At 37.1% G+C, this 17,017-nt stretch overlaps 1 protein-coding gene across 7 annotated transcripts in view; it reads left to right on the top strand.

Moving 5' to 3' along the window:
* DISP1 (dispatched RND transporter family member 1) overlaps positions 1–17,017 on the top strand; it is a 219,321-nt gene that overhangs the window by 145,980 nt on the left and 56,324 nt on the right. For 5 of the 7 annotated variants that reach the window (XM_070474471.1, XM_070474470.1, XM_070474472.1 and 2 more), the window contains one exon: positions 11,308–11,833. In XM_070474471.1, the coding sequence (XP_070330572.1) occupies positions 11,308–11,833 (526 nt within the window). Of the gene's footprint in view, positions 1–11,307; positions 11,834–17,017 lie in introns of those variants that run through there. The other 2 variants (XM_070474474.1, XM_070474475.1) reach the window with 2 other exon arrangements.

Below are 17,017 nucleotides of genomic sequence, written 5' to 3'. Positions count from 1 at the left end.
GTCTGCATTTCAAGCAATATTTTCTGAAACAGTATTGAATATTTTGAGAGTTAGTTGCTTGCTCTTATAAATTGATCAGCATTAATTAAATAAAGTATAGATCAGTAGTTCTCAATCCTAGCTGCACATTAGAATAATCTGGGGAGTATTTAAATAATGCTAATACTCGTACCCCTTACAATATGAATTAAATCATAACCTCTGGGGCCAGAGCCCTGTGTCTGTAATTGTTTCGTATCACTGAAGTGACTCTAGTATGTAGAAGGAGTTGAAATCACTGTAATAGACTTGTAACTTTGTATTTGTTATATTGATTATGTTCCCTTCAAGACTTGCAACAGAGTCCAAATGAATGTCTCAGCTAGTTCTTGAGTTAGATAACAACTTTTTAGGGGGCTTTCTAGAGTTTTCTTGAAAGACCAAAGGTTGACATTTTTTTTTTAAAGAATTGAAGTATAGTTGATTTACAATGTTGTGCCAATCTCTGCTGTACGGCAAAGTGACTCAGTTATACACATATATACGTTCTTTCCAAACTCCTTCCACATATCTGATTATAGAAATTTCTCTAGTTTTATTTTGTATATTCTTAGTTATGCAAATGAACATAAAATCTTCAGATTTAGGGTTAAATTGTTGCAGCATAATAGAATTGAAACTCATCCGAAATAGGAATGTGAAAACAAAAGAATACTTTCTCTTTTTTAAGACCATTGATGCTTATGGATATAATATTTTTAAGTGTGGGGAGAAGTGGTGAGTATTTTGTGGAATGATGATTTTGGTGGATGAACTTGGAAAGAGAGCTCTAAAAACTGCTTTAATAGCTACAGTATAGTGATAGGGCTCTTGAAATGTATATTTAGAGAAGTGTTTATATTGGAAAGAGAATGTTCTCGACTACCATTTATCGCAGACTATAAAAGATAAACTTTCTTACATCCACATTTCTCTTCTCACATAGACCTGCTACCAAAGCTACATTAAATACAAAACATGAGAAAAATGAGAGTAATGTTTCTACAACAATAAAATTCCTATCACTCAGTCCTATAATATGAAGCTCAGCTAACTCTTATTTAGCAATAAGACTGTTTTCCAAATTCAGGGTCTTCAGATTTGCTATGGCACTATAATATCTTCCTCACGTTGTTTAACTCTTACCTGTCAATACAGTTTTGTAAATCTGGGCAAGGGCAAAGCTGTATCTGTTCATTTAAATTTTTCTTCTGTATCATTGAGCTGTTTGTAAATATTATGATTGTTGTTTAGTCGCTAAGTCAGGCCCCGCTCTTGCGCAACCCCGTGGACTCCAGCAGGCTCCTCTTCCATGGGATTTCCTGGGCAAGAGTACTGGAGTGAGTTGCCATTTCCTTCTCCAGGGGATCTTCCTGATCCAGGGATCGAATCTGTCTCCTGCACTGGCAGGCAGATTCTTTACCACTGAGTCACTGGTCAATGGACATGAATTTGAGCATACTTCAGGTGATAATGGAGGACAGAATAGCCAGGCATGCTTCAGTTCATGGGGTCACAAAGAGTTGGACACAACTTGGAGACTGAACAAAAACAACACGTGTTATGAATGGTTTTTGTAAAAATGAAGCATATAGCAATTTATCGGTGCCTTTATCAATATATATCTTGTGTGTAATCCTATTTAAGAGGTTATATAAAAATGTTAGGTGTATTTCATTTTCAAAGATGTGGTTCGTTATTGTAAGTTGAAACTACCTTCTTGATAATGTAAAGTTAAAGGAAACTGAGTTTTCATTGTAAAAGAATAGTGATTCCTTGCTTTCAGACTGCCTGAAACTCAGTTTGCTTTCTCATGGTGTGATGGAAAGCATAGTACTACCTAATGGGTTCTTATGAAATGTTTGTTTGGTAGTGTAGATTCTCAAATGTATAACATTGTTTCCTTGAGAAAATGGCTTCTAACTTATTGCAGTTTATGATTTAAGGGAAATGATATCAATAATGCCTTATTTCTGTAGAGTTCTTTGCAACACATAAAATGCTTATAGGTGATTAAATGAAGATATTTAAAGTGTTCTTATTGAAGGAGAGTTTTACCATAGAAAGTTCATGAACTCAAAGAAAAATAAGAAAATTTAATTTGTCTCAGAAGGGGAGAAGATTGTTTCTTTATTTAAGACTATACTTTTTAGTTCCCTAAAAGGACCTGATTCATTGATTAAAGATACAGATTTTGCTGCCAGGTAACAATTACGTTATTTTAAAGTAGTCCAAATACTACATGACAACCAAAATCAGTCCATCACCTTGCTTTTCACTGTTTGCATTTTATGATACATGGGTGGATAGCACTTCTTTTAATTCAATGAAATATGTCTCTGACACTCTTGAATGCTGAATTGTACCGTTTAAAGCTATCTTGGGAAATATTGAGTTCAGAGGATATTTTTCATGTGGACCTTCAGACTGAATTTTATATCAGTATCCTCCAGTGGTCCTATAAAAGCTAGTTGAACTTAGCATTGCCCTAGAAGCGTCTTGAGATTGTTAGAGAAGCCTTACTTTCAGAGACATGCTGGTCTGAGATTAAATCCCAGCATGTGATTTGGATTAGTTACACTATATTTTTGACCTTTGATTTTCTCTAAAATGGGTTTAATAAGATCTTTGTAGAGGTATTGTGAGGGGAGTGTCTGACACAGTGAGGTGTTAAACACACACACACACACACACACACACACACACACACACACTTTTGGATAGCCCTTTGAAGGGTAATAAGTAGTTAGAGATAAAACCTGGGTGGTATCTTTCTACTATCCAGTTTTAAGAACTCCACTCTAGAAGTTACCTTGGATATTCTTTGTCAATTTGTCTGGTGCATTTAGAGAATCTATTTATTCTCTGGCCATAGCACTAAATATTAATAGGTCATTTTGGTACCAGTGATAAGAAATGAAACCATCAAACAATTTTAGGGGACTGATTTCATATTAAAACAGGTTTGGTGCATAATGAATAGAGGTACTCCCAAACTGCCTTTATATCTTGTGTGTGGGAAAAAACAAAAAGACTTCAGGTATCTTTATATCTGAAGATCCAGTCTTCCTCTCTAGAAAGGAAGGATTCCTATTTTCCAACTGTATTTTCTCATACACTTGAAAGAAAAAGATCACATGCAGTTACCTGGGCAGGGTGCTTCAATTCACATATATTACACTGAAAAGATTAAAATCTGATTGGTTGTTATTTCTATGCACACAACAGTTTCAGTTCAGTTCAGTTCAGTCGCTCATTTGTGTCCAACTCTATGCAACCCCATGAATCGCAGCATGCCAGGCCTCCCTGTCCATCACCAACTCCCAGAGTTTATTCAAACTCATGCCCATTGGGTCAGTGATGCCATCCAGCCATTTCATCCTCTGTTGTCCCCTTCTCCTCCTGCCCCCAATCCCTCCCAGAATCAGGGTCTTTTCCAATGAGTCAACTCTTTGCATGAGGTGGCCAGAGTATTGGAATTTTAGCTTCAGCATCAGTCCTTCCAGTGAACACCCAGGACTGATCTCCTTTAGGATGGACTGGTTGGATCTCCTTGCAGTCCAAGGGACTCTCACGAGTCTTCTCCAACACCACAGATTAAAAGCATCAATTCTTCGGCGCTCAGCTTTCTTCACAGTCCAACTCTCACATCCATACATGACCACTGGAAAAACCATAACCTTGACTAGATGGACCTTTGTTGGCAAGGTAATGTCTCTGCTTTTTAATATGCTATCTAGGTTGGTCATAACTTTCCTTCCAAGGAGTAAGCGTCTTTTAATTTCATGGCTGCAATCACCATCTGCAGTGATTTTGGAGCCCAAAAAAATAAAGTCAGCCACTGTTTCCACTGTTTCCCCATCTATTTGCCGTGAAGTGATGGGACCAGATGCCATGATCTTAGTTTTCTGAATGTACATAACAGTTTAGGGGCCTGAAATAAGCCATAATTAAACTTGGTTATCAATTAGAACTTCTGCTATTAAAATTTGTTACTCTTCTCTCTTTTAGTTAGAAAAATGGACCTTTTGTTTCTCTGTTAGCTGTTATCTTGTCTGCTTTCATTGGTCATCATTTTGCCATTGCTTAGGCCTAATTCTCTTGAGGCCTCCCCGCCTAGTTGTGTCTTTGCCTTGCTATAGAAAGTGTTTTTTTGAACCAACAGTATGGAAGATTGGAAGATCTTGTCGCCCTACTCCAAATGGACTATATCAGAATTTACATTTTAGCAGCATCCTCAAGTGATGTTTGAAAAACACCGTATCAGTGTTGTGTATTTTGTCTAATAAAACTGTGTTATAGGGAACATCACTCTTCTTGAAAAAGCTGATTGTCTACAATATGGAATCTTGTTTTTGATACAGTCTTTCCATTTATTGTTAAGTTTGGTGTTATGAATCTAATGAAACAAAGCAAAAAAAATGTGTGCTGGAATACATTGTCTGAGCTTATGGAATGTAGTTTAGCAGAAACCCCTCAAAACCTCAGCATCAGACTTCCTGACATTAACCATTTGAGACTCTGTGCCTCAAGTTTTTCTTTTGCAAAGTAGAGCCACAATGCCTGCCACACCTGTTTTTCTGAGGGCTCTTAGGAGGGTCAACTCGAGTGAGATCATGTGTGTGAAAGTGTTTGGCAATACCAAAGAGGTGTGCCGTTGTAACTGTTGATGTGGATGAAGATGTTGTTCCTTCAGGCTATCTGAGCTTCGTGTTTGTCAAGGATAGTGATGACTCCGCTAAGTGGTTACTGTGGTAATTGGAACATGTCTGTGTATTCTTTTCAACATTACATGTAGATTTCAACTTGACAGTTTTCTGGCCATACCAGCAGTTCTGGCTTCCAATTGCAAGGAGCTACTATGAGGTTTTTGTAACCCTTTTATTAATATTAGTAGTATGATTGCATCTTTTGGGTAGGTTGTATGTCACTAACAGACTTTAGTATATGATATGTTGATGAATAACATTTCCATAATTTCCTCAGTTCCTACTATGATTATATGATAGCATTTTCAATGAGATACTACTTTTAGTCTTAGAAGCAGGGTAATTTCCTTTTATCTTACAGGTGTTAGTGTCCTGAGCCCCAAGCCAGAGTAGGATGTAATTGGACCTTCTAATCACATGAACTCTGAGGACTTTTCTCTTTACATTTCAACATGATTGGAACACATCTATATTTCTCCTCTGTTTCTCTGTTTAATGCTTATGAAACTAGTCATAGTAATTTTGATTCACAGATAGCTTTGGTTCAACAAATAATAATTTAACGTTTCCCCAAATTTGGAAGCTATGAGATTGCAAACCATTTTCTAAAAGTTTGTATTTATCTGTTCTTTCTCCTTTGCTAGGTTTTGATTTCCTGCTTTATCCAATTATTTGATATATTTTGTAGGGTGTTATTATAAGAGAGCTGATATATACTGGAAGACAAACAATTTAAAATGCATCTAGTGAATAGATGATTGTTAATCCTTTAAGGTAAAGTAAATTTGTTTCTATTCTTGCATTTTAATAATAATTATCTTCTGTTCATTTTTAGTCACCATGCTAGAAACTTTTTATGTTGTTTCATTAATATTTTATTACTATGAAGAGAGCACATTTATAGTAAAAGTTTCAAGCAGTACAAAAAATAAAATATGAAAGTCTTCTCTACACTTCCAAATGGCCCAGTGGAACACTCTAGCAGGAAACAATGTTAGCGTTTTCCCATATTCTTCTAGAAACTATCTACATATATGCATTAACCATATATGTGAGTCGTCCCCACTTTTTCAGTGAAATGGGTTCATACTACATTGACTCTTCTGCAGCTGGATTTTATTCACACATGAAGAGGTATTGCTTTGGACTTCTTTCCCTAGAAGTAATCCTGATTTAACTCACTCTTTTTTGTTGTACAGAGTACCCAATTTATGGATATGGCAGAATTTAAGTCCCTTATTGATAATTTAGATCATTTCCAGTTTCCACTGTTACAGGCAGTGGTGCAGTCAACATCTTTCTCTGAACGTTTATCTTTACACATTGTTCAAGTATATCCAAACTGTGTAAACCCTAGTAGAATTGTGAGTCAAGAGGATGAGGGTATTTTAAATTTTGAATAGTAATGCCATGTTGCTCTTTAAGAAGGTTACGTCAGTTTGCTTTTCAAACAATTTTAACTCTAAAAAGAATTAAGACTTTGAGACTCTAAGAATGTAAATAATTTGACCCAGATTCTCAGTAACTAGTAGAGTCAGCTTTAAAATTTAGACTCATCCAGGCCATTTCTTCTAAGCTACAGATATCTCTGATGCCATTTTAAAACATAGTTTTGACTTTGAAACTAGGAAGCATCATTTCATATTTTTTTAAATATTCTCCTCACTTAAGCAATAATAATAATTCTTTCATTGTAAATACATAGCCCTTTATGGTTTTAAATATATTTTTACATTCTCAGAGTAATCATATGAGGTGGACATTGATTTGTATCCTGATTTACACTTGTGAAGAACTGAGACCCAAAGGAAAAAAAATCTTAAATTTTAAAATGTAATCAAAAGATGGTCCTTGGCCCAAGGCCATATAAACCTCAGAACCGATAAAGCACTCAGGGCATAAAAATGCTAGTAGAAAGGTTGAAATAGGAGGTGTGAGATTAGTGGCTTTTGATATATTGATATTGGCTTGTTATACTCATGAGCAACAGGAAATACACTAAAATACTGGCCATGGGGCCTCACCACATCTCAAGCCAGCGCCTCAAGAATAGCTTTCTCTTGGCAATCCCTGTGTGTTATGGCCCTGGGGAAAACAGGTGATTTCAACATAGCTCTTCTAAAGTCATTCATTATATTTGATCCAAGACTTATTTTAAACTTCCACTGTAAATAATAACTGTCACTGCATTTGTAATCACATAGCATTACATTTATCACAACAGTTCCTTTTTATGATGTTGAATCTTCTTCTAGCTCATCTCTTTCTCTGTTCTCTCTGACTCAGATCAACTTTTTTTTTTTCACTTGTTTCAGTGAAAAAGCTTCAGTGAAAGTTCTAAAGAAACAAGGTCTTTCTCTTTGTGGCCTTAAAGTCAACTCTTGACTTTAGATGGAAATTTTGCCATTGTCCTGGTCACCTGAATTCTTACACAGATACATTAATTGAACTTAATCTGTAAACATTTCTGAGAACAATTTTGTGCCAACTTTTGCTTTTTCATCATTTTTAAGTTATAATCTGCAACTTATTTATAAAGTCAATTTGATTGTTCCCAGTTTACACTTAAAGAAACTGAATCTTAGAAAGCTCATATGAGTTACTTCAAATACAAACCAAAGTCATAGTTCAGTTATTCTTTACTATCCATTCGTACCTACTTCATTACAAGAAGTCTCCAAGTTACCAAACAAGTTACGTTCCAAAAGTTCATTTGTAAGTAAGTTATTTGGCACTTGAACTGCTATTTACCACACCGGGGGGAAAAATGTTATAAATAATGATTAGGTCCCTTGGCTGACCTTCAAAAATATATTTAACTCTTATGTAACTACAAAATGATGCTTTGGCAATAAAAATGAGAGAGAATGATAGTTTTCATTCTTGTTACACAGAAAAAGAGAAATTATTTTTCTTGATGAGAAACAGAGTCAATGAGAAGACAGGGAAACAGAGATTTTTTGGAGTGTCTAGAGGGGGTCTCAGGGTACTTTCACAAGCATTTAAGGTTGATGTCACTCTGAAAGTCAGTTTCACTTCAAAACCTTGAAGATTTTTGTTAGATACTTCTCACTAGCCTAACTCACCTGATACCTATGATTAGAAGCAGTAAGACTGATTGAATTAAGCCAAAATAGACCCTCTGAAATGATATTAACCTACCTAGTATGGCCAGAACAAACCAATAGACCAGAAAAAGAGTATTCCTATTCTGTCTATCTTGATGAAAGGGCCAGGAGGAGGTCCTGATTTTCTCAGCAGATCTCATCAGCTCCAGTAGCTTGGCTGAGGTCTACAGAGAAGTCTTGGGAACATGAGTCATGGGTAAAGGCAAGAGAAAGCATGTGCCTTCCATGATTTCTCTAGAGCATTTGTACAACAAGAGTTTCTGATGCTGAGAAATGACTACATTTATCTCATCAAGAGATTACTTCTTACATTTTCTAGATGGTCTTTCACTTAACTGTGAAAATAAACATCTTAAATTTCAGGTAACTTTTTAAAAGTCCGGTGCCTTTTTAGATGGCCCCTGATTAGTGTGTTTTATCATTTTTAGAACATTTGCACACAGCTTTTTGTTTTGTTAACAACAGAAAGAAGGTTATATCCTTCAGTAAATGGAAACTTAAGGTAGCAGATCTTGCTGAGATGGCAGATTAAGAAAGGGATAGAAAGAAAATTAGTCTGTGCCTCCTGGGTCAGTTTAGGGCTCTTAACCAGTTTATCTACACTGTCTTCCCACTAGTTGGGTAATACATTTAACTATAAATGCTCTGTGTTGGGGATATCATGTGAATGTTTTATAGTGTATATTTATACCCAGGAGTGATTTAACTGAAGGACAGGACAATGTTTTGCTACAATTGAAAATCTTTCTCAGTGGTCATTATAATAGGAACTTGGGACTGGCAGACCACTTTCAAAAGTGATGGTAAGGCTGATGAGAGAAGTAGCATCTACTTAATTTATATATATGTTTGGTATTTACAAATGCCTTATCTTTTCCACTAAAATGGTTTATAAAGAAAATTTTTAATGTCCACATTTATTCTTCCATTTCTAATAGTGTTGATGTTTATATAGCTTTGTGTGTGTGTGTGTGTGTGTGTGTGTGTGTGTGTTTGATGAGCTGTGTCTGAAAGAAAAATAAGTTGGGAACTACCCTGGCTATCTAGTGGTTAAGACTTTGCTTTTCAGTATAGGAGGTATGGGTTTGATCCTTGGTTGGAGACTTAAGATCCTGCATGCCTCATGGCCCAAAAACCAAAACAGAAAACAGAAATAATATTGTAAAAAATTAAATAGAGTTTAAAAATGGTCCACATAAAAAAACCTAAAACAAAAACAAAAAAGCTAAAAATGAAGATAATAAGTCAGAAATGCTAAATTTGCATCGTGGTACAATGATGTTCCTTGGAAGAATAGCTGTGTCAAACTTAGACAGTGTTTTATAAAGCAGAGACATCACTTTGCCAACAAAGGTCTGTTTAGTCAAAGCTATGGTTTTTCCAGTAGTCATGTATGGATTGAGAGTTGGACTATAAAGAAGGCTGAGCACCAAAGAATTGACGCTTTCAAACTGTGGCGCTGGAGAAGACTCTTGAAAGTCCCTTGGACAGCAAGGAGATCAAACCAGTCAATCCTAAAGGAAATCAACCCTGACTATTCATTGGAAGAACTGATGCTGAAGCTGAAGCTCCAGTACTTTGGCCACCTGATGCAAAGAGCTGACTCATTGGAAAAGGCCCTGATGCTGAGAGAAATTGAGGGCAAGAGGAGAAGGGGGGCAACAGGATGAGATGGTTGGATGACATGACTGACTCAATGGACATGAGTTTGAAGAAACTCAGAGAAATGGTGAAGGACAGAGAAGCCTGCTGTACTGCAGTTCATGGGGTCACAAAGAGTTGGACATGACTTAGCAACTGAACAACCACAACAGCAAAGAGTATCTTCTGGGTATTAGTATTCAGATTGAAACATTATGCATTGCTCTGGCATTCTCTGCTCAGAAAGGTGCCTTTTGAGTAGTTTGTAATCTGGGTGAAAATATGCATAGGAATCATCCTCATGGGTGATGATTTCTTCTGGTACCTGTGTGTCTGCCAGAGGTAGGGAGGGACTGGAGAGAGATTTCTCCTGAAGTTGTTTTGTCTACTCAGAAGAATGATGTGCCTGAAGGGTTAGTGAGCCAAACAATGGTTTTCTTTTTTTATTCTTGGCATCATGTATAGGTCAAATAAACCAATAGCATTTGATAACCCATTTTTCTTACTGCATTTCCAGATTTTCTATGTGTGTTGGTCAGAAGGTGGTAAAGTAAGAAAGAAGGTTGTTTTGCTTTTGTTTGTTGACCAGGCAGAAAAAACTATAGCTGGTAATTTGAACACTTAATTTTTCCTTTATATTTAAGGCCTGGACCCTTTGGTGGAGGGGGAAAAAAATAATAAAAAAATCTTACTTGACGCAAATCCCAGCCATAGTACTATTTTTCTTATGTGCAAGCAATACTACCCTATAGGACATAACAGAAAACAAGTTAATAATATCATGGCAACTTATGTTTATTTTTTTTTTAGCATTACAGTTGTTGGTTTAGGGGATAAATCTTTTGCATCTGATATCTTGGTGGCCACAGTTCTTAGCTTAGCTGATTGGTTTCTATTTTCTTTTGTTTATTCTTATTCTAAGACCTGAGTGACTTAGACGGAAAATCTTATTTCCTTGACACTTTTAAAAGATATAAGAGATTCTTAAGATTATTCACATTATCTTAACCCACACAACTAATTGCCCTCACAAATAATCACCCTCGCCCTTCATTTGCCTATTGTTTCTGTATCAGAACATCTCAAGCATGATATTATTGAAAAGCTGAAGAATGATATTGGTATCCCCTCTCTATTTTACCACCTCCCCACCCCCATCTTAAAATATTCTAATTCTTTTTTTTTTTATTTATTTATTTGACTGCATCTTGTCTTAGTTGTGGCTCATGGGCTCCAGAGCCTGCTCAGTAGTTGGGGTGCATGGATTTAGTTGCCCTGTGGTGTGTGGATTGCCCAACCAGTGATGGAACCGATGTCCCCTACATTGCAAGGTGGCTTCTCAACCACTGGACCACCAGGGAAGTCCCCAAATGTTCTGACTCTTAACTGATGATTTTCACATCTGGGATGAGGAGAGAAGATAGATACTGAAAATAGAGGTGGGGCAGGGAGGAAGGCATGGCAGCGCACTCCAGTATTCTAGCCTGGGGAATCCCCATGGACAGAGGAGCCTGGCGGGCTGCAGTCCCTGGGGCTGCAGAGAGTCGGACATGGCTGAGTGACTCAGCACACAGGGAGGAGGTGGTCAATGGGACGGGAGAGGGCTCTGCCTGGTGTGGCTGGGAGCAGAGAAGAGGGCTAACTTACCAGCTGGTTCTGTTGCACGAGTGGCAGGGCTTCCCCTAAAGCTTTCACAACTCCTGCAAGAACCCTTGTCTTCAAAGAGCTGTTTTAAAATATTTTTCCCGTCTTTTCTACGTAATTGTCTACCTGACTGTAAGTGGTTGATTTTATATCGTTTTCTTTCTTAGGGTCAGGAAACTGGAGCATGGCTATGAGCAACGGAAACAGCGATTTTATGGTTCTGAGCAATGGCAGCATCGCAACCAGTGCTACCACCCCTTCTCCCCTCACCCCCGGTGATGGAGACCCTGCAGCCCAGCAGCTCGCACCCAAAGAAGCACCCAGAACAAAAGTGAGTCCAAATGGATGCCTGCAAGTTAATGGCACAGTTAAATCATCCTTTCTGCCTTTAGACAACCAAAGAACGCCTCCGGTGTTACCCCAGTGCTGCCATCCTTGCCCATACCATCACCCTTTGACTTCCCATGACAGTCACCAAGAGTGCCATCCCGAGGCTGGCCCCGCAGCACCTCCTGCTTTGGCCTCGTGTTGCATGCAGCCACACTCAGAGTACTCTGCATCTCTCTGTCCAAACCATTCACCTGTTTATCAGACAACGTGCTGTCTTCAGCCCTCTCCATCCTTCTGCCTGCATCATCCGTGGCCTGACCATTTTCAGCATCAGCATGTGCCGCAGCACATAGCCAACATCAGGTGAGTGGTCCACAAGGTTTGCTGGACTTTAGCATTCAGCTAATTCCATGTGAATGTGACTGCTTGTGTTGATTTCTCCAAAAGGAGGAGAGAAGAATGTATCAGGAAAAGGGAATTAATGAAACTGCTTACTGATGGTGTGAAGGCTATTAAAATGCAAATGAAGTATTATTTGACCTGTTTATCCATTGACTTCTTAGTCAGTTAAACCCTCTCTTCCTTTTTTTCCTGTTGGTAAGCTGGTTAGGTGTCCCTGCTAGAACTTGAAGTATAAAGTTCAGTAAAAGATTTTATTGTCAGTAATTTCTGTTATTAAACATGGGAGATGGATATATTTGTGATGAGGCTGCCTAAACAGGAGTCTTTATTTGCTACTGTTGATAGTGATCAACATTTATGAAAAAGAAGTGTAAAACCAAGTGCCTCATTACTGCTGTACTCACAGTTTCTATGCAAATGGTTGGACTGACTATGTAGTATATTGAGATGATACAAAAGCAACAATTTGTTTCACAGCAGGTGGAACCTATAAATCTGTAGCATAGAACTTTAAAAAAATGTGTTTTGTAAAAAAAGCATGTTCAGATCTGATAGGTTGAAAAATACTAGAAAATCTCTGTCATTGCCAGTTCTCCTTCCTATCTCAGGCGATGACTTCTCTGATATGTGCTTTCCAGCTTTTTTTTTTCATGAGTAAGTTTAAAGTCACACATACTGCAGGTGAGCAATCATAACATATTTTATAAAATCCTAAGTACTTAACAGAGACCAAGAATTATATTTTTTGGTAATAAAAAGTTTTAAAAGAGCTAGAAGAGGACATTCTCTTTTAAAATTAGGGTATGATTTTTATACAGGGAAATGCATATATTTTAAGTGTATAGTTTGATCAGCTTTGACAAATGTATGCAGTGTTATAATGCATACCTTGGTCAGATGTAAAATATTTCTGTCACCCCAGAGAGTTCCTTTGTGCCACTGCTTATCCATTCCTTCTCTCTTCACCAGAAGCACTGTTCTGAGTTTTGTTACCATAGATTTTTTTGTTTGCTTTAAAACTTCATATGAACAGAATCATACAGTAGGTACCCTTTTGTATCTGACAATTTTGACTCTTAACATTTTTGAGACTATCTAACTGCTGTGTGTGTTACTTCCCCTTTTTATTGCTGAGTAGTAATTCATCGTGTGCAGGTGGCAAATTCACTTGTAAGTAAAGGAGCACAAACTTCGAGTTCTAAAATAAATAAGTCATGAGGATGTAATGCACGGTGTGGTGACCATAGTTAATAATACCGTATTGTACAGTTGAAAGTTGCTAAGATAGTAGATCTTAAAAGTTCTCATCACAAGAAAATTAATTTGTAAATATGTGGTAATGGATGGTAAGCAAACATAATGTGGTGATCATTTGGCTGTATATACAAATATCTAATCATTATGTTGTACACCTGAAACTAATGTTATATGTCAGTTGTATCTCAATTTTTTTTAAATCACATCCAGACAGGGATTAAGTAATAAATACTTTTCACTTTTATCAGGTTTTAGATGCTGCTTAGATTATCTGGTTTCAGTCCTTTGAAAAGAGAGGAAGAGAAAGATGGGGAAAAGGACAAGGGATGGGAGGGAGGGCATGGAGATCCTCTGCAGCTTGTTTCTACAGTTGCTGAATAGTTTTTTTATATCAGATGTGAGAATCTTTTAGTTTATAGAACTATGGTAAAAGCACTCACGAAAGCCATTTCTTATAAGATTGGTCCTGACAGCATTGTGCTGCATGGCTAGTTTCAGACTCTTTCCACTTTGAATGAAACAGTTTAAGTGATTAATTTTAAAATTATATGGTCGTAAGTATTGATATTTTAGAATCATAAATTATATGGTTTCAGGATGTGAGATGATATTTTGAAGCTGATTCCTCCTTTAAAAACTGTCACACACACACACAAAAAACTGTCACAAACTAGTAGAACAATGGGCAAGAGACCAATTGTTTCAACATGACAGACATAGTACTTTCAGGATTCTGACTTAACATTTCTCAATGATCTAATTTTAAAGGAATGAGAGTCCTATATGCATATGACTTTAAATAGAATGGTATTAAAAAGACAAACTGATTTTTTTAAAGTATCATATTTGCCCATCAGGAAAAACTGTAGAAGAAACTGGAATATTATGTGAGAAATTTTTCATATGAGAATTTTATCTCAAGAATTTGAACCTTTTGATGAACCATTTGTAACAGACATAGAATTTTTTAAAGATGCCGGTGAAGGAATGGTATGTGTCCAGTTGTGTATATTACATACTTTATTGTAAAATATGTGCTTCCAGAAATTCTTCCCTATCTGCTACAATTATGTATTTAACATTTATATAATCAGTAGTATTTACTGAATATTTATGTGTGCCAGGCACCAAAGATATAATTCCAAGTGAGATGAGACTTTTTTTTTTCCTTCATAAAACTGTAAGCTAGTAGGGAGGGAGACAGAAAAGCAAACAGGCGGCTACAGGCAGCTCTTATCTCTTATTGTGATAAGAGATACCAAGAAGGGGTGAAAATGAAAAATGTTACAAATGGAAAAGAGGTGGTCTGGTTGACAGTGGGATTGGTCTGTGTAAAGACTTACAAAGTGGTGTGAACGCAACTCCAGCATGGTTGAGTACGACTAGGCGCTAGAGAAGGTGTACTAGCAAGGGGAGAGGTACTGGGACTAACTCCTGAGAGGCATGTGGATCACTTGAGGTTTCTGGACGGTATCCTGAGCCAGTGAGAGGCAGTGTGGATGTTTGTGTGTGCGTGACTTTTTTATTGTGAAAAAAATATGCAGAACATAAAATGTATCATTTGAATCATTCCTGTGAATACAGTTCAGTAGCATTAAGTACATTCGCATTGTTGTGCAACCATCACCACCATCCCTTCTCCAGTACATCCATCATCTTCCCAAACTGAAACTCCATACCCATTAAACAATAATTTCCCATTCTTCCCTCCCCAGCCCTTGGCAACCACCATGCAACTTTCTATCTCCATGAATTTGGCCGCTCTAGGTACCTCATATGAATGGAATCATACAGTATTTGTTCCTTTGTGACTGATTTCACTTAGCATAATGTCTTTAAGGTTCATCCAAGTCATAGCATGTATTAAAATTTTCTCCCTTAGAAAGGCTGATTAATACCCCATTGTATGTATATACCACATTATTTTCATCCACTTATCTGTCAGTGGACACTTGGATATTGTGAACAGTGCTGCTCTGACCATGGGTGTTACAGATACCTGTTTGAGTTCCTGCTTTCACTTCTTTTGGTTACATACCCAGAAGTTAATCACTGGATCTTGTGGTAATTCTATGTTTAACTTCTTGAGAATCCACCACACTGTTTCCACAGCTGCTCTGCACATCCTTGCCAACACTTGTTCTTTTCTGTTTTTTTTTTTTTAATTGTTTTATAATAGCCATCCTAATAGTGTGACATTATAGATTTTTAAGCAGAAAATAATTCAGATTCATATTTTAGAGAGGTCTGTAACCTGCATTGTGGAGAGTAGATTGAACTGGGTCAGGACTGTCATAGAGAGAAAGACCTTTAGAAGCCTTGATGCAGGTGAGAGAAGGTGATGACTTGATCCAGGATTTAGAAATAATTTCACGTGAGAAAGATTTATGAGGTAGAATCTACTAGGTTTGGTGAACTACTGGTTATGGGGGAGGAAGAGAAGGAGAATCACAGCTGACTTGCAGTTTTCTGGTTTGAGCAACTAAGCAGGTAGATGGGGATGCCAGTCACTAAAATGGGGAGTATAAAAGAAGGCATAGCAAGCAGAGCTTCTGGGGTTGGGGGTGGGCAGTAACAATGGAAGAGTGCTGTCCTTTGAGCTTTCTTGAACGAATAAGGATGCTGAGTTATACATGACAGTTACACTGAGAGTAACGATACTGTTAGAGGTGATCGTAGGATGAAAACTGGAGCATTTAGACTCAGCCCAGCGTGTGTGTATTTGCAGCATTGTACTATGGACAAGGCACTAAGCCAGGTGCTGTGTCTGTCTTTCCCAAGTCAGGAAGACATCCACTGAAACAAACGTGGATGTGGATATAGCTACCGTGTAAGAGCAGGACAGTTTGGGATAGAATACACAGGATGGTCTCACTAGGAAATGCTGAATGTGAGGATGTTCTGTGATACTTTGCTGCCTTTTATTAGTTACTCTTCCCAACACCTATAGGACAGTTATTAGAAGAAAGATTCTAGAGGCTGTTCCTTTACCAGGAACACTGATTCTCTAAGTCTTTTTATTTTCTTTTTGTGATTTCTTGCATGTTGCTTTTTTAAAAATTGATACTCTCAACTGATACTTAATGAAATATTCAATTAATGTTTAAGATGTACTTCTGACTTGATAATAGTATAGAATGTTCATATCACTGTAAGATTATCTTAAAGGTTAACAGCCTTATAGTAAAATTATGTATAGATGGAAGATCCCAGACACTTTAAATTGCTATTCCTTTTTGCACCTACAAATGCACCCACCTGGTTGGTATTTTAAAGTTGTTGTTTGTTTATAAAGTACTTAAGCCACATAGAATGTCTTAAAAAGCCAATCAAATAGAAAACATAATTTTATCCCAGCTAATTTGCTACCTCCTTTCAGTTGTTCATATTCTCATTTCTCTTTTCCCCACCGTCTGTACTACAGTAGGTTATCTTTCATTGTTTCTTGACTCTTTAAGCTGTAATAAATCTTTCTAAAAGATTCATTATAGTCAATCACTCGTGTGTGTTTTTTTGCTCTTTTTAAAATTATCTGTTAATCATCTGACTGATTAAGATCATTGCAAGGGTCACATTTAGTATATTCTCTTTTGATTCTGTTTATCACCACATATCAAGTAGTTCAACTTGATCTCATTTTAAAGCTTCTGGCTTTTTCATTTATAGATTCCTATCCTCATGCCCATCAATCAGCTGATAATTAATTGGAAACACTAAGGATTTTTAAACTTTTTATTTTGTGTTGCAGTATAGCCGATTAACAATGCTGTGATAGTTTCAGGTGGACAGCGAAGGGACTCAGCCATACATATACATGTATCCATTCTCCCCCACACTCCCCTCCCATCCATAATATGGAGCAGAGTTCCATGTGCTACACAGTATGTC

The sequence above is a fragment of the Odocoileus virginianus genome, chromosome 11, assembly GCF_023699985.2.
Source record: "Odocoileus virginianus isolate 20LAN1187 ecotype Illinois chromosome 11, Ovbor_1.2, whole genome shotgun sequence".
In the NCBI taxonomy this organism is placed as follows: Eukaryota; Metazoa; Chordata; class Mammalia; order Artiodactyla; family Cervidae; genus Odocoileus; species Odocoileus virginianus.
This window is presented reverse-complemented; position numbering and strand designations above follow the sequence as displayed.